The 27,656-nt window shown below is 48.9% G+C and overlaps 2 protein-coding genes across 3 annotated transcripts; both read right to left on the bottom strand.

Moving 5' to 3' along the window:
- GUSB (glucuronidase beta) lies at positions 1 to 12,141 on the bottom strand. The gene is made up of 12 exons (XM_075719645.1): positions 11,902 to 12,141; positions 9,959 to 10,147; positions 9,334 to 9,515; positions 8,666 to 8,808; positions 7,966 to 8,153; positions 6,900 to 7,052; positions 5,938 to 6,116; positions 5,405 to 5,551; positions 4,162 to 4,246; positions 2,398 to 2,574; positions 1,594 to 1,729; positions 1 to 342 (listed from the first exon to the last, which is right to left on the bottom strand). Exons 1-12 carry the CDS (start codon positions 12,139 to 12,141, stop codon positions 191 to 193), a joined length of 1,971 nt encoding a protein of 656 aa, XP_075575760.1. The 3' UTR covers positions 1 to 190.
- Positions 12,142 to 14,608: 2,467 nt separating this feature from the next.
- Positions 14,609 to 23,711, bottom strand: LOC104024441 (argininosuccinate lyase). 2 transcript variants are annotated; one of them, XM_075719569.1, is made up of 16 exons: positions 23,694 to 23,711; positions 21,464 to 21,658; positions 20,543 to 20,626; positions 20,158 to 20,214; positions 19,490 to 19,587; positions 18,752 to 18,829; positions 18,227 to 18,304; positions 18,030 to 18,082; positions 17,604 to 17,666; positions 17,306 to 17,420; positions 16,543 to 16,627; positions 16,312 to 16,371; positions 15,979 to 16,062; positions 15,626 to 15,706; positions 15,271 to 15,377; positions 14,609 to 14,759 (listed from the first exon to the last, which is right to left on the bottom strand). In XM_075719569.1, exons 1-16 carry the CDS (start codon positions 23,709 to 23,711, stop codon positions 14,609 to 14,611), a joined length of 1,407 nt encoding a protein of 468 aa, XP_075575684.1. The 2 variants fall into 2 exon arrangements, with proteins under 2 accessions (XP_075575684.1, XP_075575686.1); XM_075719571.1 differs by having other exon boundaries at positions 23,700 to 23,711.
- Between the last annotated feature and the right edge of the window lie 3,945 nt (positions 23,712 to 27,656).

Below are 27,656 nucleotides of genomic sequence, written 5' to 3'. Positions count from 1 at the left end.
GAAAGCCTACAGATGTGGCTAAGCATAGGAAACTAGTGTTTCTGATCTGCTTTGTATCATAGTAACTACTTCAAGTGGACTAGAAATTACATTAGACTTGCAGGACTCGAGTCAGACATAAATATTATTTAAACAAATTTAATGAACAAGTTCAGCATAGTACCCAACCACTATACCTTTTGATTTCATTTTAGAAAGAAGGAATGTGATTTATTATAGGAGGAAGACAGTTCGATTCATTTGCAATCTTCCAGTATCTTTCTCTAAGAACAAATGCAGCTGATTTGGGCTGTCGTTGGCGGGTAAATATTCCTTTCTTGTTCCCCAAAACACGTGTGGTCCCTGTAGAGAAGTTATAAAGTAAAGCAAGTATATATAAAATGCTCTTGTATCCCCTGCTGTGAACTGTTACAATGTATGTACTAAATCGGGTTAGGTGGAAGAGACCTGTGCACTTTCTTCTACACACAGTCAGGTACAACAGGGAACTTGGCAGGTGTAATTTGCGTCATCTTGGCAAGATTAATTGATGCAACTGAGCAACATACCTGCAATTCATTGTATTTACAACTGCTAAGTTGATGACAGTTAATTCAGGTGTGCCCATTAACTTGATCAGTATTACATTTACAGCAGATGTTCCTTCTGCCATTAGTTCCACCTTTAAATTTGATGGTGAAAATGTTGATTACTAACTGTTTGACTGTACTGTCCTTTAGTGGCGTCCATATCCTTTTTGCCTATTTTAGTTTTCATAGGAAACTAGAAAAGATGATGGCAACATGTAGAGAGACTGGAACTGCGTATGTGTATGTGAACTTGCTACATTTTCTCCATCCTCCTATCTGAAACTAATACCACTTTGCTGACTGCTTCTCTGATGACTTAGCTTTCTAATACCTATTTTGGTGCTCTACAGATTATTCTTAACGGTGTTTCTGACTGAAATTAACACTGACTGTTCACCACCCTAACTCACTGCAGGTGGCATATGCATAACTGGCTGTTTACTAGGTCTCCTTCTGGGTTGTAATAGTTCAATTTCTGTATGACTGTCTGCACTGTAAATTAAGTAATGCCCCATACTTTGCAAATGCACTTATTAATAGTGGATGGAGTGTCATGATAGACAGTTGTCTACTAGTGTGGCATCTGGTCCTCTATTGCTAAACCTCTATACCAAGTTAATAATACATTATTTAAGGTGCTCTGTTACTAAGGGCAGTTGTATGTGAAATGTGAAGCAAGTGAGACACATCACTAACAGCTGACTGAAACTTTGAATTGAGGATGGCCAAGAAATAAAGTAATCTGGGTCTGCTCACACAGAGTCTCATGTTCTGGGCAGCATCTTTGCTGGTGGGACACTAGGTGCTCAAGCTGGAGAGAGAGGATGCATGAAGTACAGGCAGGACCTTCCCTCTTGGCTCTGGTCACGCTGGACTTTGTCACAGAAACCAGCTATGCTCTATCTTGGTAAGCAGAGGGCCCTTTTTGCCCTACCCTACAGCACAATATCCTTTGTGTATCATAAACTATTTTAAACTTGCAGGGGAGGATGGAGAGTTGCTTAGAATATAAATAGAAGCTTACCTTGGTTCGTCATGAAATCAGCAAAATTCCATATGAGCTCCCCAATCACATACTCTTTCCTCTTTTTGTCAAAAACGGAATGGTACTCTTTCAGCATAGCTTTCTGATACTCCTCACTGAACATAAGAGGTGGATCCTACAGCCAAGAAAAAGACGTGGCCTTGAATGAAGGTGAGGGTTAATCTCAGCAAAGGCTCCATATGTTAACTTCCTATTTACTGGGAACCTGCGCCCTGAAGACAAGCTTTACAATTGCTTGGTCTTTTCATTGCCATTGCGTTAACAATGGCTATTTAGTGACAATTAGCAACTACTGAAATTATTAAGGGGAAATGCACATAAAATACAAACGATGCCAAATATAGCTGGGGGGGGGGGCGGGGCGGGGGGGAGCCTGCAGTTTTGCTTGGTAATGGTGCTTTATTACAATAGGTATAGGAGTGCCACCCCCTTCTGTGCAGGATAGCATCATGAAATGAATGTCCAATCTCCAGTGTCATATCTTCCGATGAAGTATTTTCTACAAATGCCAAAGTACAGATTTCCAAGTGCTCAGTGCTTTTACTCCAAGCTAAAAACTCCTCTTTAGGTGGAATCTAACCTGTTAGTCAGTGGCAAAGCTCACTGATTTCAGTGGAGGAGGATTACAATCCTGGAGTCTTTCAGACACTTACAAGTTAATGCATCTCAAAACTAAGTAGTCAGGCTCAATGGTACTCATCTCTTCTAATTAAGTTTTTCTGATGCTATAAAGAAGAGCAGCGCTTTTTTTTTTTTTTCATCTAGGGTGTCTATAATACTTACACTGTGAAGTCCAGGAACTGAGTCTGCTCCATATTCGCTCTGGATAATGGGTTTGTTGTAGGTTTTATACCAGTTCTCAAACTGTGTTGTGAGTTGTAGTGGAATAACTTCCAGGTGGCCTGGGTCATGATACCAGGAGAAGTAGCTATTTACACAAATTACATCCACATAAGGAGCCTACAAAAAACAAGATGGGAGTGTTTTGTCACAGAGCTCAAAGTAGACAAACTTCACTCATGAAGCTAAATCCTCCTTTTGGTTCATTTCATGGAATCTAGTTTTTATTACACTGAGAATAAAGTCTTTTCCCTCATCACTCACGCCCTCCCAACATGACATCTTTCCCAGGAAAAAAAGCAGGATAAATTTAACAAGCTGATAGCGTAATTTGGCATTTTCCTTACAGGCTTAGGAAGTCACAGCAAAGAGTTAGACAAGATCAACCCATTCCATCCTCAGGTTTGTTAGAAGTTTTTGAGTTTCCAAGATGTCTCTGGCTTGCTGGTACACTTAGATGTACTTTTTGAGTATTGGAATGTGATTATCAAGTTAGTGGTCAAATATTTTGACTAGCAACTAAATTTGTGCATCAATGGTGCAATACTAAGACTAAGCATTCTGCAAGTTATATGCCATTTCTACCACATGGACAGTATGATAAAAGGGCACAAAGCCCACTAAAGATAAAGTGATGTTGTATGTAACTTGTTCAATGTTCTCTTAACATGTTTTGTAATAAAAGAAAAGAAAAGTTCTAATATCACATCAGTGTATGAGATCTATTCTTTGGGTTTGTTTTCCTGTGTCTCAAGCTAGTGAGAACACGCTAGTGGGGATGGGATGTCAGAGTCTGTGTGTGCGTGCCTGATGAAACAATATCCAAGAGCAGATCCCTGCTGGGCTCCTTCAAAACTACGGCCACCAGGTTTTTTTTTTCCTGGGGTGGGGAGGAACAGACCTCTCGGAGTTACAGAAGGCTGTTCCTGCTAATTGTAGGACAGGTTGAAAGAAATACAAAGTGTAACCTGTAGCAGGGACATGTGGTAGCGTGTACCTACAAACTCACCAGCTAGAAGTGTTTATTGTACAGTAGTGACAAGTATTATAAAGCTATCCTGGAAAATTAAAAATTACATAGAAACTACCCTGGAAATAAATTTATGAGTGTTAAAGATCCTTGGTTCATGCTATGGCCAGCTTAAGGCACAGACATCCAAGAAAAGTGCCTTTTGGCTATTTATACAGCTCTAGGACTGACTTTAATTATGAAGCTGGAAGAGCTTTTAGATTATTCAACCTTAACAGACAACTGCCAAAGAAGATCTAGAGCAGTTTAAAGCAGGAATTAAAGCAAAGCTTCCTTCCTTTAGACTTCCACGAGGGCTGTTAGCGTTTTAAAGAGGTTTAAGCTTTGGTTCAATTGCAAGTGAAAATCCTGAGCATTAGTAAACACAACCAACGGAATAACAAAGCATGACAATGTTAATGGAATCCAGGGGTCTGATCCTGCATACTTCACTCTAGACAAAGAACTGCTCTCTCACAGATGCGTTTTTTTTTTTTTTCAGCTGGACTACAACTGCAGGATAAAGTGCTTTGTACTAGAAAGAAAAATGTAAGTTTTCTTCTGCATCTCCCTGTTAAGTATCTCCAGTAAACTTGGGGAGGTGGAGGGAAAGGACTGTAGAAGACATGACAAGAGGAAATTTAATGTATGAATTAAAAAACAAACAAAAAAAACCCTAGAAAATTAAGTAAACTTACACCACAATCACGAGCGTAATCAGCATCTGTCACAAAGGTTACTGGTCTGGAGGGATCCAGAGCTTTAGTGTGAGCTATCACGGTCCTGTTTGCAAACAGTAAAGCAGGAGTTCAACAACAGTATGGAGAAGCACAGCCCCATTTCCCCAGGCTCTCTGTCCTTTCACACACACCCCCCCCAGACATTTGGAGTGGCTTTTGATTTAGCAGACAGTATTTTTAATTAAATACTGCAGGATACTTGGTGATCATCTGCTGTAAAGTGCCTGCAATTTGAGCCAGTTCTGCAGGAGTATAAATATCATGGCAAAGAGACCTTTATCTGTCACAAAGCTGTTTGCTATCCCACCTGACAAAAGAGTGGAGGTATACCAAATGCAGGCATGTTAATTTGTATGTTGGTGCCAGCAGCTTGCAAGTTGGTGAAGGGACAGTGAGTTTGGTCATGAAAATGTGAGACGTTTCTGAACAACTCTTGGGATGTGTTCCTGCAAAAACATGAGACCCTAACCCTACACCACAGCAGGCAGAGCAGTCAAAGGCTGTCAGCTTTTGTGGAAACCCTGAATGAGGGAGATGAGACAGAGAATGGAAGTGTCAAGCTCTGCTGCAGCCTTGACGCTGCAGGAAGAAAAAGGAATAATTCACAGTTACCTCTTAATGCACCTACAGCTACTAGGGACAGTCTGCTACCCCATTACAGAGATGACTCCTGGCTATCCAAAGCTTTAATCTCTTTAAAAATAAAACCAAGGGGTCTGTAAGGACTCAAAGCAGTGGCTTTGAAGTGGGGTGTCACAATCCCCCGCAGAACAAATAACCAGCACTAACTGAAGAACCTTGTCTTCAGAATTAAAGGGCAATTATTTTCCAGCTTTGCTGTAATTCTCAAATAATTTAGCACTTGTCTTCCATTGGTAACAAGGAATATCCTGTTCCCATCAGGTCTGCTTTTGCTTGACCCTTAGGTCAAGACGAGATGCTCGGACCAAATGGACTCCTGGTAATTTTGCAGAGTCTTACTGGTTCAGAAACAACAGTTTGAGACTGTTGTGTGGTTCTGAGCATCAGTTCAACACACACAGCAGTTACGCTTTTAGTTTGCATCTGCGGGTACTGTTTCAGGGTTCCCAAAAAAGTGCTTGCCCTCTCTTTACTGCTTTTCTGTGCCATCCCAAAGGAAGAAAATGCATCATCTGCCAAGATTCAAGCCTCAGCTCTGTGTACAAGCAGACGCACTTACTTAAAGTAGTAAGCTGCTGGGGGCAGCTCCGATGCCGGCTCGTTGGCTACTGACCACATCACGACTGATGGCCTGTTCTTATCCCTGCGGATCAGCTCCTCCATCACAACAAGATGATGCTGCAAGGACTTGTTCCCAAAGCTCTCGCTTAAAGACAAAAGGAAGCAAGACCTGGTGAGGTGACAGTATAAAATCTATCCCCTTTAACCTTCCCTGTGAAAAATCAAGCCTCTGGGGTGTATAAGCACAGCTAAGCCTTGACGCTGAATATGGCTTCTGCCCTATTTCCCCAAAGCCTGCTGCGCAGTTCAGGGCTGTGGTTTGGGCTCATTAATCAAGCCAGACCAAATGACGCAATAGCCATATGGCAAAACGCCCTCCAGTTGCCCAACCTCACTAGGCACACATGGCACAACGGGCTGATTTCTAAATAGAGCAAAGTACTTCCATTATCAGGACAACGGGCGCTGGGGGACGCTGCGGCAGGGATGAACACAGAAAGAAGGGGAAGGGTCCTGTGAGCAATCGCTTACGGCATTTTAATCCCCACTCCCGGGCACTCATCGATCACCACGATGCCGTAGGCATCGCACAGGTCCATGATCTCTTCGGCATAGGGGTAGTGGCTGGTGCGGAAAGAGTTCGCCCCCAGCCAGCGCAGCAGGTTGAAGTCCTTCACGACCAGGGGCCAGTCGAGGCCTTTGCCACGGATCTGGGGGGAGGGGGGAGAGAGACATCACACCCCGTCGCACTGCCAGGCCAGGGCTTCTCCTCACGTCAGCTGGGCACCGCCGCTTTTCCGTCCCGCTCCCAGAGCGTTTCCAGCCTCAGGCACCATTTCTAGCTGACTGCGCCACCTCTCCGTGCGGCGTTTGCCTTTCCGAGGGGCACTGCCACACGCACACCCAGACCCCGGTTGTTTGGAATGGAGGGGATGGCCCTCTCCCTCCCTTTCACAGGCGGTGTCCCTCAGGCGGGCAGGGGAGGACAGGGTGAAGGAGGGCCCCCGGCCGGCGGGGCTCTGCGCCTCCCCCGAGCGGAGCCCGCGCCCGCCGCCCTGAGGGAGTGCCCGGCGGGCGGCTGGGGCGGGGCCGGGGCCTCCCTGCGGACGGGCTGCGCGGCTCCTCCGCGGCTCCTCCGCGGCTCCGGCCTCCCCGCCGGAGACTTTGTCCCCGGCATCTCCCGGGCTGGGGAAACCGAGAGTTCTATTTCTGACTGGAAGCCATGGCTGGGAGATTGTTTAGCTCCTCTGCCAGCGCACCCGGGCTTGCCCATGCACCCCGAGCGGGATGTCGCGACTATGGCAGGACCGGGCATCGCGTCCCCTTAATGCTGGCAAAAATTTCACCCCAGTCCCCCGGCAGCTCCCGGCCTGGGAGAAGGGTGTGAGGAAACGGCCCCTTTGGGTGGAAGGGGGAGGTGAGAGTGGGCACTGCCTCAGCGGCACAAAGCGAGGCGCCATTAGGTGCCCCCACCACGGGCGCCGCACACTTACGTCCGCGTCTTCGTGCTTGTTGACGCCGTGGAAGTAGAAGGGCCTGCCGTTGATGAGGAACTGCGTGCTGGTGACACGGACGGTGCGGATGCCGACCGGGAGGGTGTACATGTCCTCCAGCAATGTCCTGTTCGCCTGCGCCTGCATTTTCACCTGGATTTCCAAAGGGGAGACGCAAATGACGTGCTGGGCTTTGCAAGGATGCCCTGTCCTCCCTCCCCCTTGTCTGTAAGGGCTATCCTGACTACCCAGCCATTTCCCAGCCCAGCCTCAGAATGGTGCCTGCTCCTCACTGCTGCTTCAGCTGATTCTTGTGGTCCCCACGTACCTCCTCAGGGAAGGAGCAAAGTCCGACTAAACAGAAAACAGAAATCCAAGCTGGGGAAGTTGAAGGATGAAGAATGAACCCTGGATGACCCTTCTGGGGCTTGTTCACTGTAAGAGCTTCAGTTTCTTTTCCCCTTACCCATCTGGGCCATTTCATCCTCCCAGGCAAGGCAGCAGTACACCTCTTCTGCCCCGTGCCTTGATACCAGGCAACGATGGAAATGTCGTGAAACTCACAGCAGCTCACCTGCTCTAATTTCTGCATCTAAACGTCACTACTCATCCTTAACTCACATACAGTCTTCCAGGCTCGTGCTATTGATGCTGAACTCTTGTCTTGCAGACGGGGAAGAAAGCTAATTGCATGGCAAAGCATGTGGAAGAGGTTAGCAGCCTGCTTCTCAGAGACTCTCTGCTTTTGCGATATCTCCTCCCCTGTATTGTCTCAAACGGTCCTTTTGCAAGGGATGGATTGGGCCCTAAGTGTGAAGGGCAAGCATCTGAGAGTGCATGCGTGCACCCCAGGCATGCCCCCCTCTTCTCACCAACAGACCTTTCAGTTCAGCATCCAGGAAGCTGGTAAAGCTTGGTTTGATTACTGTATAATTAGCGATGCCACTCTCGTCACATGAACAGGATCCATGGGAGAAGATGAGTATGGAAGACGGGCCATATGGCAGTTCCTTAACCCTCTTAGACAGAGGAAACGCACACAGAAAGGAACAAATGTCACTGTTACCTCTAAGGAATAGAGGTATCCAGGGTTCTTGTGCATCAGGTAAGGCCACCAAAGATTTGGGTTCACAACTTCTAGCTCTCCAGCTGGCCCATCGCCTGTAGCAACCACTCTCCCTTCTTGGTTACGTAAACTCACGGACAAGGAATAGCGTGTGCTGCCAACAACCGACACCTGATATTGCACCATTGCTGTTTCAAAGGAAACAAAAGACAATCAGAGGCTGCCATGAAAGGAAAAATGCATCAATTGTTGGAGGGTTTTCACATACAGCAGCATTAAAAAATGAGGGAGATATAGAACAACAAGAGTGGCATGAATTGAATGTAAGAAGCATGAGCTGTCTGTCTTGAGGTTCAGAAGTTTCCAGAAAGATTTGTGTATTACACAACTCTGTTACATAGAAATAATCTTGCTTTAAGTGGCAGGAATACTGCCCCTACTGAGAAATTCTACTTCGAGGAACACCTGATCATCCTTCCACTTTAACAGTAGTCTCTTGCAAGCACTTCTTTTTTTCTTATTGCTTCTGAACTCTTTACCATATTCTTGCAGCTGCTGAGCTGTGCAATAGACCAGCTCAGGTTCAAGAAAAAGCCACTACGAAACAAATTCAATCGGACTTTTGCAGGATATTTTCTCTGCTGCCCTTGTCAGCTCCATTTGGAGCCTGAGGTAGCTGCTGTAATTGTTTTGGACCTACCAACTCTCTCTGATGAGGTAGTTGTCACAGTAATATCATCTATGTAGACAGAAGGAGTGGTGTAAAGCACAACCGGGCGATGGATTCCAGCATAATTAAAGAAATCAAACTTGATGTTCTGTACAAAATAGTTCCTGGGATACCTGAGTGAGCAAGACAGGAGAAATGGCTACATTATGTTCCATTACACAAGAACTGAAGGCAGCATATGGATGCTAGCAATGTAAAATAGTCATCTAAAAATAGATGCTAGGTGGTAAAATAGTCTTTACAACAGGATGGATCTATGTCTCAGTAATGCTGCTGCTGCTACACTGAAGGGGACTACCAGTTAACAAACATCTAATGCACTAAATCAGTTTGATCCTTCAGGATAGCTGGTACTTGCAGTTTCCAGCTGAATTCAAGCTTGTCAAATCTGTCATTGGTCCAACCTGGCAAATCACTTAATCCCAGTTTCCTGTGTATAAAACTGATGCAATAACTCAGTGCAGATTCCTCATAACACCAAAGCTTAAACTCCTCCCTGCTCCACTGATGAATTTCGGCATAAATACAGCCCATGCCTTTGTAAGTTGCTTGGAGGGTCTTATGAACCAGCAGCTGAATAAATTCCCATTCTCTCATCCCTGGGATAAGCTCAGCAGTACAGCGCTTTAGCAACTCACCTTGTTTTGTCATTCATGTACTGAATTGACCCCGGAGGCAGAGTATGGGGTGTCAGAGTGTTGTTGAGCGCAACGGTGATGCGGCAGGGGATCCCTGGGCTGCCCTGGATGATGCTGCTTATATCTGCTTCAAAAGGGAGGTGCCCCCCTTCGTGCTCCACGACTTGCACTCCATTGACCCACTGCAAGAGAAGACACCCGTGAGCCCAAGAGGCTGGGTTATTGGGGTTTTGTGGCAAGCATAGAAGGGAGAGGGGAAGGAGCCCAGCAAAGGGCAGTCAGGATTCCCAGTAACACTGAACCTTGTTCTGGGCTCTTACTCCTTGAGGGATCAATCTAGCAGCCCTTCCTTTACTGGGAGCTAGGTCTGGCTCACGTCAAGCAAGTGTCACTGAGACACACTCCTTTGGGCAGATCCTGTAGCAAGGAAATGTTTTAGTTACTAGTCCTGATATTGGAGGATCAGAGAAGAGAGACTTGGGAAACATGGCCAAGTTCTTGGCTAGAGGAAAACAGCAAACTGGTATAAAATCTAGGCAGAGATGTGTTTGCTGAAGAAGTCATAGGACAGATTTTAGTGCAGCATGATTTTGGAAATACATGGACAATTTCCCGTGCAACGTACCACAATGGAGTAGTAATGGGCACTACCGAAACGGAGCACCACCCTGGTGTTGAGGTCATCCTGAAGCCAGTGGCGAGGAAGCAGCACCTCTTTCTCATACCAAACCCAGCCGATGTAGTTCTCCAAGCTGGGGTCTTGAGTGATATCGTTGAAGCTGGCAGGCACTGGCATGTCAATCACAGGACCGGTCTGGCAGGAATTGCACAGAAAGGGAGGGAACAGATCATTTAAAAAAATAAATTTTACTGCCTTGGCTGTCCAACCTGTACTTCTGGAGGTGTCCCTTTCCACTGACAGCCCTACAATCCCTTTGCCAAATGGAAATACTTGGGAAAACATGTTTAGAAACTAGTGTGGTCTGTCACAGGTCCTATACAAGTCCTACTTAATATCAGGCCCAGGAACCTGCCTGTTCCTACAGGAAGAAGCTGCTCATATCTTTTTCCCCTCCTGATTTAATAATGGCTCTGGTATTGCAGAATCAGAAAAGTGAGGGGGGGAAAAAAAAAAAAAACCGCTCAGATCATTATTTCAGCCTGGGATTTCCCACAAACTGTAGTTTCTCCTGCACAGCTCTAGCTGTTTGGTGAACAATGCTGGTGGTGTGGTGTCAGTTCACTGGCACGGGGCGCTGCTTGTCAGGCTAAGAGCTGTAGTAGAAGGGTAGCAAGAGTCACAGATATTTTGGGCCAGATCCCCCAGGGAAAGTCTGTGGAGACTGGTTGGGATGAGTCCAGCCTTTCTCACTCCCTGAAAGCAACATAGATTCCTTAGGATTACAATAGTCAATTCACTTGCTTATTTTTAATATAAGGATTGTAGGCAGGCAGTGTCGTAATACATTTAACATTGAGGTACCGGATGCTATTGCAAAATAGAACTGTTCATTTTTAGCACCTGCTGTGCTCGTGATGTTGTGTAAAGAAGCGCTGCAGCAGCACACAGCTGCAGCAGCTTCCCCTTTCCTACGGAAGCCTTTCCATGGAGAGCGGAACGAGGAAGGTCTGGTCACCCAGGGGTGAGCATCATCTGCGCGGCTGACTCAGCACTGAGCTGTACCGGCACTGCAGAGAAACTCAGCGCCCTTATTAGGCATCAGAAAATCCTAGCAGGAAAATCTTTGGATGGTGAAGTGGATTTTCTAGTATCTGATACAGGACAGACTTTGACTAGGATGGCCATAATGTGTGTCTCCTTCAGGGAGATTCTCTGATGTCTAAAGTACGTTAAGTGTACACATCTAAGCCTTCCTTTGAGGGGGCATACTCCAGGATTCCTCTCCTCTGGCTGTCTCTTTCTGCAAAACTTCTAGCAGCGTAGTGTCTTTCAGCTCTTCTCTCCTTCCACAATTTGGCAAAAAATTGGCCAAAGGGCTAAAATAGAAATGATGAAGGACACATACATTTTATGCATAGAATAACTAACTTGTTTTGGGTAATGGTGTTAATTTTATAACGGATTTCAGTTACGCTAGAACTTGTTTATCTGCACTGGGCTACTTTGGAATAAATAATTCAAGAGTGCCTTTTCCAGGCATGTTTTTGTTTATTCTGTGCTGCTGACGATAGGGAACCGTGCAAGGCCAGCCTTGCTTTTGCAGCACAGGGATTTCTACGACGGCTAACGGTGGCTGTAGTTCATTCAAATGCTTTCTGGCTTCCGAGCAGAAGCGGGATCATCAGAGACCGCCGAGCAGTTTCGTCGGTCGGTCATTAGAAAGCCCTTTAATAAAACCCCTGCGCAGCGATCACTTAGCGCGGGACAGAGCAGCCGCTCCGCCAGCCTGCTGGGGAAGGAAGGGGGAAACGGTGCCCCGGGGAGAGGAAGGAAGCCCGCTTTGCAGGGGGGCCCTTCCCGGGAGGGGAGCACCCCCTGCCACACCGCCCTGCCCCGGGGAAGGGGCAGCAGCCCCTGCCCGCGCCCCGCTCCCGACCCCGCGGTACCTGCCAGAGCGGCTGCCGGTACCAGCGATGCACGAAGCCGGCGTCCCTGCCCGGCGACAAGTCGGCGCGGAAGCTCCAGAGACCGTCGAGCTCCTTCCGCTCCCGGGAGGGGGTCTCCCGGGGGTAGAGCATGCCGCCCGGCGGGGGGGCCGCCGCCCGCCCCAGCGCCAGCAGCAGGAGCAGACAGCAGCCCCCCGCCATGCCGCGGCCCACCCCGCCGCCCGACGCTCCCGCCGCCATCTTGGTTGTGGGCAGTGCCCGGCCGCGGGGCGGGAGCGGCGGGGGCAGGCCCCGCCTCGCCGTGGCCGGGGCGGGAGGAGCGGCTGCGGAGCCCCCGCGGGGTCCCGGTGCTGTCGCACGGGGCTGCCGGCGCCTCCAGCCAAAGCCGTCGGTAGCCTGGCCTAAAAACACTTGCGGGCGTTGGGCTGTGTCCAGGGTTGCTGCATTTCCGGAGGGCTGGGGTGGGTTTCTTTTATTTATTTATTTACTTGCTTACTTCCTTTTCTTTCTTTTCGGAGTCACTTGTTGGAGGTGGGAGAGCAAGAAGTTATTGGCAATGGCAAAGAGCACTGACGACCAGACCGCATCCTGGGGCCAGGCAGGAGGAGGATCTCTTGTCATGGTTTAACCCCAGCTGGCAACCGCGCCCCACACAGCTGCCCGCTCACTCCCCCGCCATGGGATGGGGGAGAGAATTGGAAGGGTAGAAGTGAGAACACTCGTGGGTTGAGATTAGAGACAGTTTAATAAGTGAAGCAAAAGCCTCGCACACAAGCAAAGCAAAACAGGGAAGTCATTCGCTACTTCCCATCGGCGGGCAGGTGTTCAGCCATCTCCAGGAAAGCAGGGCGCCATCACGTGTAACGGTGACTTGGGAAGACAAACGCCATCACTCTGAACGTCCCCCCTTTCCTCCTTCTTCCCCCGGCTTTGTATGCTGCGCGTGATGCCATACGGTGTGGAATATCCCTTGGAATATCAGTTGGGGCCAGCTGTCCCGGCTGTGTCCCCTCCCAGCTTCTTGTGCACCCCCAGGCTGCTCGCTGGTGGGGTGGGGTGAGAAGCAGAAAAGGCCTTGGCTCTGTGTGAGCACTGCCCAGCAGTAACTAAACCATCCCTGGGTTATCAACGCTATTTCCAGCACAAATCCAAAACACAGCCCCATACTAGCTGCTATGAAGAAAATTAACTCTATCCCAGCCAAACCAGCAGAGAGCATTAGAAACCCACGTCTGGACTCACCTGCGAAGCACAGTAACATTTCCTATTCAAACCACATCCCTCAGAACTTCGTGATATAAATAAAGCAGGATGGACAAAAGTATCACAGGGGCAAGGGAGGAAGGGAATGCCATCAGATTGATTTTAATTTTACAGTACATTCATTTGTAGCCTATGTTTGTTTCCTGGATGAGAACATGTACTTCCATGTGCAGTAGGCAGCTGTCAGTCATGCTGTATCTGATTCAATTACAGAAGCAACAGCTCAGTTTATTGCAGATCAATGAAGAGCTTGGTGACACGTGAGAATATCACAAAGGTGGAGGGTCAAATGGGGAGTACCAGTGATTATGAACTTTATTTAAGCAAGAGATTGAGATGATCTGCTAAAACCACCTTCTTTTTTCAGTCAGCAGGGCCCCACGTTACTCAGCACTGACCCCCAAGGCGCTGAACAGTGGCTGCTGGGAACAAGTTGGCTGAGGCCTGTGAAGGTACTGATCAGGAAAAAGAAAGTACAAATAGGGAGAAAGTTGATGTGAGGAAAGAAAAGAACTGTGAGCTGGGGAGGAGGAGATAAACCCTTCTTTTGAATCTGTTGGTGTCACCTCTCCACCTGAATTAAGTGTACATAATTGATTTCCCTGCCACAGCTAACTTAGCTGGAAGGTGAGAAAAATGTACTAAACCAGAGAAACATGGCAGTAAGCAGCAGAGGACTCAGGAACTTCCTGGCATTTCATTCCTCAAGTGAGACTTTTCCTGGTCTTTGTTCTGATTTTACTTCTGTAAGGACAGAAAGGAAGATGGTAAATGATTTCTGTAAGAGGCAACAGCAAGTTAATGCCAGGGATTTTTTTTTAAAGCACTCTGCCCCAGCTAAGTTGGAGGCAAATGAGGGCATGTGTCACACAGAGGAAAGAGTTGGACCTGGGACTGTGCAACCATGTGCTTCGGCATAAACCAGAGCCAAAGGTGGTTCTAAGATGGACTAGGATGACCTGTGGGTTGACCTGCTGGCCAAGTCCTGCCTAAGGCTATGCAAGTTCCAGTGCCAGGTGGTGAGGAGAATTTTTTTCCCCTGCCAGAAGGCAGGCGGGGAAACATAATCCTAGGAGGAGGGCAGTGATAGCTGGAGATGTGGCATGTATTGCAAATGTTGTACCAAGTGTCCCTCTTTGTGTATACACACAGGCCTCCCTCAATACATGCACTAACACTCCTGCTGCTCTCTACCTGCCAGCCCCCTAGAACTTGAACACGCCATAATGCAGCTCCACTGCCAGCAAGGGAATAGCCCCCATTCTTTCACACCAGTGAACATCTCCCCAAGCCTCACAAGGGCTCAGGAAACCCAGATCAATCTTGCCCCAAGAAGAAAGACGCAAGAGAGGAGTTTCAGTGAGCTACATACACCCCAGTGTTTATTAACTCCAGATTAGCGTGATAGGCACAATGCTGCATCCTCGGGATATCTCCCCACACTCTAAGCTTGTTCCTTATGCCTCTTCAACAGCTCCCTCAGCTGCTCGATCTGGGCAGTCACGCTGCTCTTGGCGGTACCACCCATGGCCGTGTACTGCTCCACGCTGTTGACAACGTTGAAGACCTGGGAGACATCGCTGCCAAACAGGGGGCTGAGGAGGCAAAGAGAAGTGGTGTCACTGGAGAGTGCTGGGTGTTGTCTCCTGGCATTACACGCTTGCTGCCTGCAGAGATGGGGAGGGAGTGGAGAGGGACGGAGCCTTTTTCCAAGGGGTAAGGCCTCCTGCAGCTCTGCTTCTGCACTTCTAGTGCCTGGCAGTAGCTGCTTGTGGCAGACCAAAGAGTCGGCCGCAAGGGGAGAGTGAGGAAGTTTGGAGCCAACCTCTTCTGGAGGGCTGGTGCCTCCAGGTCAGGGCATGAGTTTCTTCCAGTCCCTCCCAATAGCTGCTGCCCAGGCCCCACTGGAGCTGAATGGTAGTGCTCTTGTCCCCCTTCAGTTATTTCAGGCCCAGCAGTAGCAGCACTGATAGTCAGGCCAGGAGGATTCTGGGGAGCTGTCTGGCCCAGGCATTTTGGGGGAGGGCACCATAAGGAGGCCCACACAAAGGGAGGCTGATACCTGCCTGTTGAGGGGAGTCACGGCGAAATAACAGCGATACGAACCTGATGCTCTTCAGGTCATCCAGGCTGAGATTATTGATGGTGGTGCCCTTAGTCTCAGCGAGGTGGACGGCCTTCCCAGAGGCAGCGTGGGCCTGCCTGAATGGCATCTGCAGTGAGAAGCAGAGGCACAGTCAGTGACCAGGCAACTGGGGGGCAGCCTCAAAGGAAAGAATGCGTTTGCTGTCTTTTTTTGGTTGGCTTGTTTTCACTTAGGGCAACGCAATCTGAATCTGGGTTTGTTGACCCAGACTGATCATCACCTGGGGACAGAACAGAAGGCCTCATCTCAGGCCCTCGCTGAGCAGTATTCTGCATCCAAAGAAATCACAGTGCCAAGTCTTCCTCTGATACTTACTCCTTTACGAACTAAGTAGAGCGCCAGATCAGTAGACAGAATCTCAGGGCTCAGAGCCTTCTCCATGTTCTCCCTGTTGATCTGCAGAAAGGATGGTCAGAGGGAGACATTATCATCAGCTCCTCCTGGGGGACACATTAGCGGTGAACAGGGAGGGGACTTCATCTGGAAAGGACCTGGTTCTACAGGGACCCTCTGATCCCCTGAGCAGCTGACACTGGGGGCCATGATGGGGAGTATGGGTGAGCTACTGAAGAGCCTTCATCCTAGGACCAGTCTAGAGCTCTCTTACCTGTGTTACTCACAGAATGTGCCCCCCAACCATGTTCGACAGCGAGAGGCTGAAGCCTTACCTGGAGGGTCGAAATCACTCCAGTGGCAACCTGGAGCACAGCATTCAGGGTGTCCACAACATCAAAGACAGCCTCCTTGTCCTCCTGTGTTAGAACAGGGATGGAAACTGCTGTAAAGCAACCCGACGCAGCCCAAAAGCTCAAGAGGCTGAGCAGCCCAGCCAGCAGAGCAGGCTGGGGTGTCAACTGCAGCATGCCGTGCCTCAGCCCCTTTCGCAGCATCCCGCGTGCAAGCAGGGTGCGCGCAGGGAAATGGAGTGGCAAGACCGCTCAAGAGTAGAAGACAGCTGTGTCTGCTCAGAGAGATGGTGTGAAAACTACCATTGGTTTTACCTGCAGATCCTTGTTGTAGGTGCTTGGAAGTCCTTTGAGAACCATGAGAATAGCAGCCAACTGCAGAGAGAAACAGGTGAGGCACTTAGTTCTAGGAAGAGCAGCACATTGCCCCAGCAGAGGCTCAGAGCCTAGACTGGGCCCATGTTGTTATGCGGAGGCAAGAAGGGTCATTCTTCAGGCCTGGTATGAGCAGTTTCCCCATCCCGCTTCTTTCGTTAGCAGGCTCACCCGACCAAACACTCGTCCAGCTTTGCTGCGGATCAGTTCCAGGCTATCGGGGTTCTTCTTCTGAGGCATCAGGCTGCTGCCAGTGCTGAAAGAAAGGTGTGGGGAGCGTAACGGTGAGCAGGACCCCAGTCCCTACAGACACAGGCTAAGACAGCTCATGCAACATACTGGCCCAGCCCTCCAAAGGGGCTCTCAAAATAGCTCCCCTTTCCCTGGACACCTTTCTAGGGTGTAGGAAAGCAGTGAACCGAGTGTGTTGCATTTCTTGTGCTTCCCACAGCAAAGCCTTTGGGTTTGCAGTCTTGCCTGGAGCTACCACACAGTCCCACCTCTCAGAGGGGAAGCAGAAAGGAGGCTTCCCCCCAAACTAGGTGGTATCGGCAGGCCAGCCTAAGTGTTGCTGTGGCCTCGGAGAGGGAGGGCTGTGGTTGTGCCACCCTGAGAGACAAGGAGTCTGTTAGGATTGCAAAGCCAGCTAGTCACGGACGGGCTTTGGCAGGCATTCCCAGCAGAGGGGGAAGTTCCGTCTGCCAGCAGTTGCTGGGGAGGAGTGTCTGCTGAATGCAGACTCGGTTGAGTTACCAGAAGCAGAAATAATTGGTCATTGCTGAGGAATGTTCACCCAAAGGCTGCCTTTCTGCCAACCTTTCAATGCTGCGTCAGCCTTGTGCAGCAGGGAGACCCCAAACACTCTCTCATTCTCCCAGGTGAGGACAGCTGAGGAGGAGAGGCTGTGCTCTCTGCCCAGAGACAAGAGACGTACCTGTAAGCATCAGAGAGAGTTACAAAGCCAAACTCGCTGGTACTGTAGATGATGAGATCTTCAGCCATCTTGCTAAGGTGGATCATCAGCAGGGTGGCAACAGAGAGGAATTCCACTGCAGAGAAGGCAGGAAATCAGGAGGTGAAAAAAGTGCTTGTTTGCCTGACAAGCCAGGAAGCCCTGACTGGAGCTTTGGAGTCACTTCCTAGGGAGGGAGTTGCCCCAGAGGGCAACTGGGAAGGTCTCAGAAGCCTGCTTCTAGCACAGTGGTGGGAAGAAGCGATGGAGTCGTGCTTACCCACAAAGTCCCTCTCGCTAACGGCATCCATGCTGTTCAGGCTGATGGAAGCAAAGTCCAGCTCTGTAAGGAAGGTGATGGACAGAGGAGGTCAGGCTTGGCACGACCGGAGCTTGAATGCAGCAGGATGCCCCAGCATGCAGGTGACTGTGAGCCCTTGAGTAGTCCCAGGAACAGAAACATGCTTAAGTGTTACACTGACTGGGGTCTTTGTTATTAGCCCCAGGCAGCCAGTGTGCAGCAGAGGTGGCTCTTCCTGCTCCAACCTCACAGGCACTGCCTCCTTGCAGTAAAGAGCCTTACGAAAGAAAGGCTTTGGCTCCAGGCCAGCGCATTACAGTGCCATTGGGAGCCATGTATCAATGCTTCCCTCCCCCCTAGATATTACAAGTGGTCCTGTGGCACTCATCAGAGGGAGACGTTTACCACTACGCAGAAGCTCTCTATCAATTTCCAGTGGGTTGCCAGCCAGAGCACCGCTGCCAGGGAAGAAAGAAACAGAAGTCATGCAAGATACCCTGCATATCCCAACCAAAGCTGAGCTCTAGGTAGCAGGGAGGGCACCTCTGAAGACTTTGCAGAGCAAAGCAAGGCCCAGTGATTACGCAAACAGTAGACCTTACCTTCCCAAAGGCAAGACGTTGATCCTCCTCTTCACCTCTCCCAGGCGCTCCGAATCACGGGTCAGAGCAACAGCATGGCTGGGAAAGGACACGAGAGATGAAGCACATGAAGTCAGAAAATGTCACTTCCCTTCCCAAGCAGTATGCTGCCACGCCTGGAGCCTGGGATCCCCTCTTGAACACACAAGAGGCCTGAAATGGAGCCTAGGCACTAAGGCCCTTTCAAGTGGAACAGCTAGCAGCCATGCAAGACTCTCCACGTCACCCCATTAGCTAAGGTGCAGCTGTGGCCACAGGATGGAGCGTACAGGGAGTCGGCCTCCACTGCCCACTCCGTGCCTGGGTCCCGGGTTGGTCCGAGCCACACAGGAACACGGGGAGCTCCTGTTCCAGTTTGCAAGGGCAGCTCTGGTTTGTCACCAGCCCTGGCTGTCCCCTCAGAGGATGATGCTCTTCTGGGCTCCAGCTGAGCAGGGCCCCAAGGGTGGAGAAGGCTTCCTCCAGCCAAGTGTGAAAGGTGGTTACCTGAGCAAGAACTGGCTCCATCTGATGGGCTGAGCTTTCTGCAGGTGAGTGTAGCCAGGGAAGATAACATCAATTTCTCTGCATGTGAAAGGAGAGAAAGAGGTGAGCAGCAGCTGTCAGGGTAGAGGGCAGTGGCAGGTACACTCCAGAGTTTCCTGGCAAGGTCACAAAGAGCATGTCTTTACCCTGTCTTGTGCTGAATGTGATCTATGTCTTCCTCTCCCTGTCCCCTGCTTCCTAAGCACACTGCGTTTCGATCTCCCGACCTTCCTGTGTGGTGTGTCTGTCCCAGACCTCTCTGGAAAATTGCCTGGTACAGGAACCCCTCTGCGGCCGGCAAAGATTCATTCCCCAGTCCACCACTGGTTTGGAGCGTGGTTTGTGAGGAGGAGAGTTAGACAGGGAGTTAACACAGCTGAGCTTTTCTCATACGTAGCAACTTGAAACACCTTAAAGTTCCTGACTCCTTCAGATGGTTTTGGTGCCTTCTAAAGTCTTGTGTGGACCTCCCACCTCAATTTCTTTGCCAGGATATGCTGGGGGAAGAGGAAGGTCTCTGTCATGTGAGGTGTGGAGAAAGAGGTTCTATTGTCTTTCCCTGTGCTACCCCACGCTGCCTGGCTGTAACTTCCTCCGCAGAAGACCCTGCTGCCGCCCTGATTGGTGTCCGTCAAAGAGCAAGCCTAGAAGTCTCCTGCCCCTGCAAGGCCAAGGCTGTGGATATGGAAAAGGACTTACATGGCAGCGCGCTCCACCAGGGTCTTAATGAGCTGCAGGAGGTGAGTGGAGATGATGGAGAGGGAATTCTTCATGAACAGCTTCAGGTCAGTCACAACCTGGATGAGACCAGCCAGAGTCAGACAACGCAGAATGCAATATACTTAGTGACCAAATAGTGTTCAGCAGAAAGCCTTGGCAGAGTTATCCCCTTCTCCTTCTATGTGATGCGTGGGACATCTTCCTCTTACTAGATGTGTCCCTCGTCACTGATTTGTGAACACTGCCGTAACTTTCTTTCCATGAGCAGAAACAAAGCTCATTCTTTTCAGTGGACTTTTTGGTTATTGTCAACTTTGGACCAGAAAATCCTCAACTGACACAAGTTGGTCATCCGCAGAAAGACTGATCCTGAAAGATGCATGGCACACAGCCAGTAAAGTCACATTTTCTGTAGGCTTCCAAATGGATGTCAGTGGAAGTTTGTGGCCTTATACCACCAGGAAGCAATCCTGCAGAGCCTGTTCCCCCGTGCACATGAGTCACTGCAGCATCACTAGTTTAAAGCCCTAGGGAGTAAACGCTGGAGAGTATTAGAGCACGTGAAAGATGGCATAAAGAAATTTGATTAAGGATCTGAGGTGGGGAAGGAATACAGAAGGAGGAAAAACAACCAGTTCTGTACATACCTGATCATTCCTGCTTCTCCCAGTATGCAGCTTTCCAGCTATGTCTCCAATCAGCTCCTGAGGACAACAGGAGGATTTCTATCAGCGTCTCTGTATTCTAAGGAGGAAACTCCACATGAGCAGACCTCCTCCCTGCCTGGAAGGGACTCAGCTCTAGGATCCGTGAGAAGCCATGGGATCTCTCCTGGGGAAGGGCAAGTTTGGGTTCTATGTCTGTACAGTGCCTCTTCCTCAAAATGGGTCTTGGAGACACTTGATTGTGCACCGGGGGGTTTCAGTGCCACAAGGTCCAGAGGAATTTCACAGTGGGACAGAGGCACGGGCACTTCATGTCAGGCACATCTAGCTACAAGGGAACGGGAACAAGAGGTTAGAGGACCCAAACCTTCAGTCTGCGTTCGTTGGCAGTGTGGATATCCTCATCAGTTTGGGTCACCACAAAGACTCCTTTAGACCACTCCTCAGAGATCTACAAACATCAGCAGAAACACCAGTCAGCCACTACTGTTACCCTGCTGCGCGTGGGGGCTGTAAGTGTCCCCAGCGAATACCAACGTCTGCCATCCCAATGGAAATCAAAGTGTTAAGTCTCATGCGAGCCCTGGCATTCCTGTTCTCTCAGGCCAAGGCTGGCTGCTTGCTATAGTCTGACATTCTATACTGCACTTGGTGGGATTCATCTCGCTACCCATGATGTTCCTGCAGTGTTATGGCTATAGGAGGATTTAAGCAATGCAATGAAAAAGTGAGCTGAAATGTCAGTGATTGCTTTAGCATTGTCCACAAAGATTTTCCTGTACAAACATTGTATAGACTCACCATTGTCCACGGTGGGTGAGCAACAACAATGGATATTTTAAAAAAGTGCTTGGCTGCGGACTTCTCTTCACCCCTATACAATGCTATGCATTGCCTCCTACGAACTCAGGCAGCCAGACTCAAAAGGATCCCAAGTGCCAGCAGAAAAAGGATATTCCTAATTCATACTGAAACCATTCCTCATCAATGTTCAGTCTGAAGAGGACGGGCAGGCAGGTCACACTGAGCACACCTCACCGAGGCACTGGGGCTGCCACAATGAGCACTGACAATGCTCTCACCAGGGCTTCAGGCTCTCACTGGGAGTTTGTCAGCTGGTTCACATCCTACTGCTGGGCTTTGGTGCCTTTAGCGGGATGCAATTTGAGCACTAATCCCTGCCCAGAATGCCTCCAAGTGTACTGAGGGCAACTCAGGGAAGCTACTACAGATGCTGTTAGAAAAGTAGCCATTCGTTCCTGCACGACCCATGCGAATAAATAAATACCTTTTCCAGGCCACTCAGGATCTTCTCCAGCTCAGTTTTAGATAGGATCCCAGCCTTCTCCAAGGCTTTGGCATAGGCCATGCTCCCCTGGATATCAACTTCAGACAGCCTCTGGTCATAGGTAATGGAAGCGTTGAGAATCTCCATGACTGGATCTGTGCTTCCACTGAATCTTCCTCCCCAAAGTTTATTCCCCTGAGAGAGAGGAAGCAGCAAATTAATGAGGCCTGATAACTTCAGTTATGGTCCTATGCATGTGACATCCAGTGATCTGTTTATCCAGTCGAAAGGCCATGTTCAGCTATGTCCTTTCAATGTGCTAGCACTGACCAGAAAGGCCCCTTCATTTCAGAACCTTTGGCAAGTAGAAGAGGTGGAGAACACATCAGTGTCACTAGCATTTAGCCCTTGAGGTGTCAGGCCTGGCTCAGGAATCCTCCAAGACACTACACCTCTGCAGGACTCTGCAGGGAGTCCTTGAAATGAATATCAGGGCATATGCTGCAAGACCAGCATGGATTTCTCTTTTGAGGCAGCTGCAGGTCAACAACCCTTTGATAGACTTTTAAAGGGGGGAAAAAGTAAAGCAGTCAGTAAGGAATATAGTGAAAGCTAGTCCTCTAAGTCCTTTTTGTGCTGTTGAGCTAACAGAGAGATTTTTCTTTGATTGCCAAAGAGCTCTAGGCCAGCACAAGCCACATTATGAAGTGTTTGAAGTTACCATTTGAAGCATCTCCAGAGTCCCTGATGTGCTTGCAAACTTTGGCATAAAATTACCACAAAACTGGTTAAGGTGCAGACTCCAGAAAGTGAGATCTGGGTACCTTTCAGCATAAGGAATGTTCAGAAAAATAAATCAACAAAAAGGTGGTTTTAAAACACATAGGAACAAAAGTTGTTTTTCCACCCCACCCCAGATTCATATAGTAACCTCACTCACTTGAATGTGTCATCTACGTAACTACCTCACCGGATGACCAAAGACAGGTACACGATTCCACCTATGCATCACAGCAGGCTGTGTGTACACTTTTTTCCATCAGTGATTCAGCAACTGAGTGGATTCACTAGCTAAGAGCCATGCATGTCACTTGACCAGAAGCTTTTTGCTTGCCCAGGTAGGACACCCCCTGAAGCCCTAACTCTGGCAAACTTGCACTGAAATGGATAGGAATTTCACTCATGCAGAGACCTTACAACTTATCCAAGGTTTCAAAAAAGGCACAAAAAAGAAATGTGAGGACATTTAATGGAAGGGTCTAACTACAAGTGCCATTGCAGAGTGGATAATAATTACTAATCTACTTGATTTTTTAAACACCCTGTCAATCTCTTCTCATGCTGTATGCTCTAACTACCATGGACAGCAAGAAGCTGGCGGGACAGCTGCAAGCTTATCTGTGCCAGGGCTTTATCAGTCACATAAAGCGCTATTGAGTAACCTGAGAAACTTTTTTCCTAGTGACTGTCTCCACATCTCTGCTGATCCCTGCTGAAACAACGTGCCTGAGAGGACAGCAGGAGACAGCCTACAGAGGTAAGAGTGTAAGCATGTGTTTTTTGATATCTTTAAGGTAGCTTTGTCAGAGAGCTGATGGAAGGCAGAGGGGGGGGGAATCAGAATTGAAAAGTCTTAAAGGTCCTCAGCATGCATCTGGTGCCCACAGAAGTATGGCACAGGGGATGCTAAATTAGAGGCCAGTACCAGAGGCTAAGCGCTTGAATGGGGATCCAGGTCTATCTTCAGTATTGCAGGTTTCCACCAAAGAAAGAAGTGGGTCAGCAGAAACATTGCAACAGATACATTTGCCATCAGGAAATCAAAACTGAAAGATTAACTTTAGCTAGCTGCAGGACCGATTAGAGAAGTGGCTAGTACAGTCTGACAGCTGATGGACACTTGTCTGCAACCCAGAGCAGGGGAGGCCAGGGTTGTAGTAGCCATTTGGAAGGCAGAAAGCGTGACTCGCTAAGCCCATTAGTCACATCTCACCTACCAGGCACAGAAACTGAAAATGCAGCTTTTGTACAGAGAAGTGTTTACACAAGCTGCTGTAGAGTACCTCCTGCCTAAACGCAAGTCGGCAGGAATGCACCGCATCGGTTACTAGTCTCTCCCAGGTACAGGGGAGAACCCGAAGGAAATGGCAGGGACTTAGATTTTAACTCAGCTGAGCTCGCGTCTGCCAGAGCACCCCCGAGACTACCCCTCCGGAGAAGCAAAGTTCACCCTCACCTCGGCTGCCATTTCGGACGACATTTTGCTCATGTGCGCAGCGATCCCGGCAACAGAGGTGCAACCTGTGGAACAGCGAAGGGAGGCTCGGCTCGGCTCGGCTCGGCCGCCGGTGCCGGTGCCGGTGCCGGTGCCCGCTCACCTGCTCCGCAGCGCAGCCCCCGCCGGTCGCCGGTCGCCGGTCGCTCGCTCCCCCGCGGCCCCGCGGCCCCGCTTTTACACGCCCGGGAGCGGGGCCGGCGGCTCGTCCCGCCCCGGCGGGGCGGGGGGTCCCGGGGCCGGCCCCGCTCCGGTCCCCTCCCGCCTCGTACCACCCCGCAGCCCTGCGGTGTTCCTGCTTTGCCGGAGGGAGTGTGCTACTACGGCGTATTTTTTTCCCTGTGCACTGCCAGAGGCCGTTTAGGGAATGCAGGAAGTGCCTCCCGGTTTTTTTGTCCCCTTTTGGGTTTTTCTGCCCTTTAACCAGCCCTGTTGTCACAGGACCGGAGGATAAGTCAGGTAGGAAGGGACCTGGTCCAGCTGTCTTTCCTATGTTCTTCACTGTCCTACTATTCCTCACCTTTCTGCGTTGAAGATGACGTCTAGGGCACACTGGGATTGCATATTTAGGGCGTGCTGCTTTCTGTAGCAGAGAGGACACAGGCAGACTGACATGGCTAGCATCAGGCAGCGTCTGGCTACCCAGCCTGAATGAGCAAGTACCTTTTGCAGCTGGGTTTCCAGCGTGCTGCCTTCAGTATCAGTCCAGAACAAGGCTCAAACTCTCTATCAGGATTCACGGCCAGCTATTAATTCACTGCTTATACGTTTCCCCTTACGATAATTTTTTTCTGGGATAATGACCCTGTTCCCTTTCAGAGTTCCAGGCTGCAGATGCACAGAGCACCATGCTGTCTACACTGAGAAAGCTCTTTGAACCATTTTCTTGCAAGATTCCTTCCTCTTCTGAAAGTCCCTCATTTTTAATGGTTCCCTTGACGTGTTCATCTTTTATAAATGTCTTTGTCCTTATTCTGGGCTTGCTGAGGATTTGGCAAAACAGTAAGGACTAGATTTACACCCAGAATTAATCGTATACAGGGAGAGGCTTTACCTCGTGGTGTTTGTGATATGGGCTCACATGGCTGTGTGGAACATGCACAACCCCTGCAAAGTTTGTGCATCTTTCTGTCTGAAGAAACTGTACAGAAATTGCCCAAAGTGAAAAAGAGAAGAGGAAGGGTGCCCAAGGCACTGCAGCCAGGAGGGGTTAGAGGGCACCCCACTGGTCCTGGTACCTCTCCCTCAGAGATCATTTTTCACCCGTAGGGCTAGAAAAGGGAAAATGGGGTCCCTGTGGTACTTTCAGAGTTCCCCTGTATCTGTTTTGCTATTTGTGCTTTCACATCATTAACCCTATGTATGTGTGATACACGACAGCTTTGATTTCTAAATATTGCCTGTATTTAAACAGTTACACAGTTAAATATAACAGCGAAAGCTCCAGTTTCTGTTCCATTACTTCCAGGCCTCTCTGTATTTTTTTCCACTTATCTGTATGTGCATCTCTCTGTAAGGTGAGGAATAGAAATGGTTGAAGAATCACAGTGAAGTTGGTTTGTGTTGCCCCTGGCAAAGAGGAGTCCAGTCTAGATGGACACATTTGGGTATTGCTGTCTCAAATTCATCCATGGTGCCTGCAGGGGACGTTGCAGTCGTGCAGTGCATCTGTTTTCACAGCTCTCTTGTGGTGGCAGAGAAGTGTTATTGGCTCAGCAATTTGTTTAGGAGACAAATGTTCAGCAGGATTTTTCCAGAGTGTAAAAGCAGGTTAGGGATCTTTTCCTTTGCGGGATGCAGTGAAGAGTTCACTACTTTTTGTAATGTTTCAAGAGCCCTTCTGTAGGATTGTTATCTGCTTGGGTGTCAGATCAGAGTTACACAGACATATGCTGAGCGTTTCAGTAACTCATGATCAGCCTACAGGAATTCTTGGCTTAAGTCTGTAAATACCTGGAGCAGGTATTTAAGACCAAGTCCAGAGCAGTGTCCAAGCCACTGATCCTTCTGTCTGTACAGATATTCCTGTGGTAAGGAACAGGGCTTTAAAAACCCAAATCACAATGAGTCATAGTAGGGTGATGGTGAAAGTGTGAAGATACTGTGGACCACACACTCCTGTAATGTCTGTGGAGCTTCAGAGGCCTCCACAGGTCCCTCCCAATCTAAATTATTTCACAATTTTAAGAAAAGGGTGGATGGGTAGGAAGTACCAGTGATTATGAAATTCCATTTAAGTAGGAAACCGAGATGCAATAATCTGCTAAGACCTCCCTTTTGCTTTCCGTTTGGCAGGGCCATGTGTTACTCAGCACTGGCCACAAGGAACAATGCTGGACATTTACTGCTGGGAGTGAGATAAAAATCTATTCAGCTGAGGCCTCTGAAGGTACTGAGCAAGAGCTAGAAGATACCAATAGGGAAAAAGAGGGGAGTGGCACAGATTGAGAAAGCTTATGTGAGGGGAAAAAAAAAAGAACTGTGAGGTGGAGATGAGGAGATAGCCTTTCTTCTGACTGTTGGTGTTGGGTATTGGTGTGCCCTCCCTCTATTGCTTCTTTTCCCTATCAGCTAAGTGTGCATAAGTGATTTCCTGGCCACAGCTAACCTATCTAGAGAGTGAGACACAAGTGCCAAAACAGAAGCACAGCAGGAAGTTACAGAGCAAACACAACAGAGGTTTATGGAGTGGTGATTGAAATGTGCTATTTTTTAAATGCCAGGAGAATAGATCAGGTTTAGGGCCAGAATAAGGGGAGACTGAGTTTGGGGGGAAGTGTTGAAGAAAGGGAAGTTCTGTTGCTGGTTCTCTCATGTGTTTAAAGCACAAATGCTACAAAGGTAGGGTGAAGGCACTTTGTGTCTCCTAGGGTACTTTGTTAATGGCCGGAGTTTTAGCTCATGGCAGTTTGTACTGTCTGTGCTACAGCCCTTAACCTAAACATGGTGAGGCAATGCTTGTGTTACTGCCATTACCTACACGGGTTAGAGATTCTTGCGGTACTGAGTCAATAACGTGTTGCTGCATCAGCATGGAGGACAGGGTGGTGAGCAAAACACCAGCTTTAAAATGCTGTGACAGAAAAGATACTGTCCATGACGAAACTAGCGCTACTATGCTGTGGGTGCCAGGTTCAAGCTGGTTCAGTGTTTAATGAAAGTTTCCCCGCCTTCCCTGTAGACAACTGTCCTTTTGCTACCTTTTGAATCAAGTAGTAGGCATATTCTGTCCAGAAATCACTGCAGAACAATAGTGGGCATAATGTTTCAAGTGTTTGTTTAATCAAATATTTTCACCCTATGAAAGACACAAGGTTGCTGCATTCTCATTCCCCAAGTGAGGCTTTTCCCCTGGTCTTTGTTGTGATTATATTTTTGTAAGGACAGAAGGAAGAAGTATAAGATTTGTAAGAGGCAGCCAGCCATGCCAGTCTCTTTTCAAGCATTCTGCCCCAGCTAGCTTGACCTGGGTCACACAGAGGAAAAAGCTTGACCTGGAATCATGCAACCCCTGTGCTTTGGTGGAAACCAGAGCCAGAGGTGGTTTTGTGATGGACTGGGATGATCTGTGGGTTGACCTGCTGGCCAAGTCCTGCCTAAGACTATGCAAGTTTTGGTGCCAGGTGGTGAGGAGACTTCTTTTGGCCACTTAATTCCCCTGCCAGAAGGCAGGCAGGCAGGCAAGCATTCTCCTACGAGGAACACAGTGATAGCTGGAGACGTGGCACGTGTTGCAGATGCAGTACCAGGTATCCCTCTGTGCACACCCACAATCCATCCTCAGCACATTGTGTAGCCTACTCTGGCACTGCTGGATGCAGCCTTGTGCTGCACAGAATCATTTAGGTTGGAAAAGACCCTTAAGATCAAGTCTAACTGTTAACCTAACACTACCAAGTCCACCACTAAACCATGTCC

This window comes from Pelecanus crispus, chromosome 12 (assembly GCF_030463565.1).
Source record: "Pelecanus crispus isolate bPelCri1 chromosome 12, bPelCri1.pri, whole genome shotgun sequence".
NCBI lineage: Eukaryota > Metazoa > Chordata > Aves > Pelecaniformes > Pelecanidae > Pelecanus > Pelecanus crispus.
This window is presented reverse-complemented; position numbering and strand designations above follow the sequence as displayed.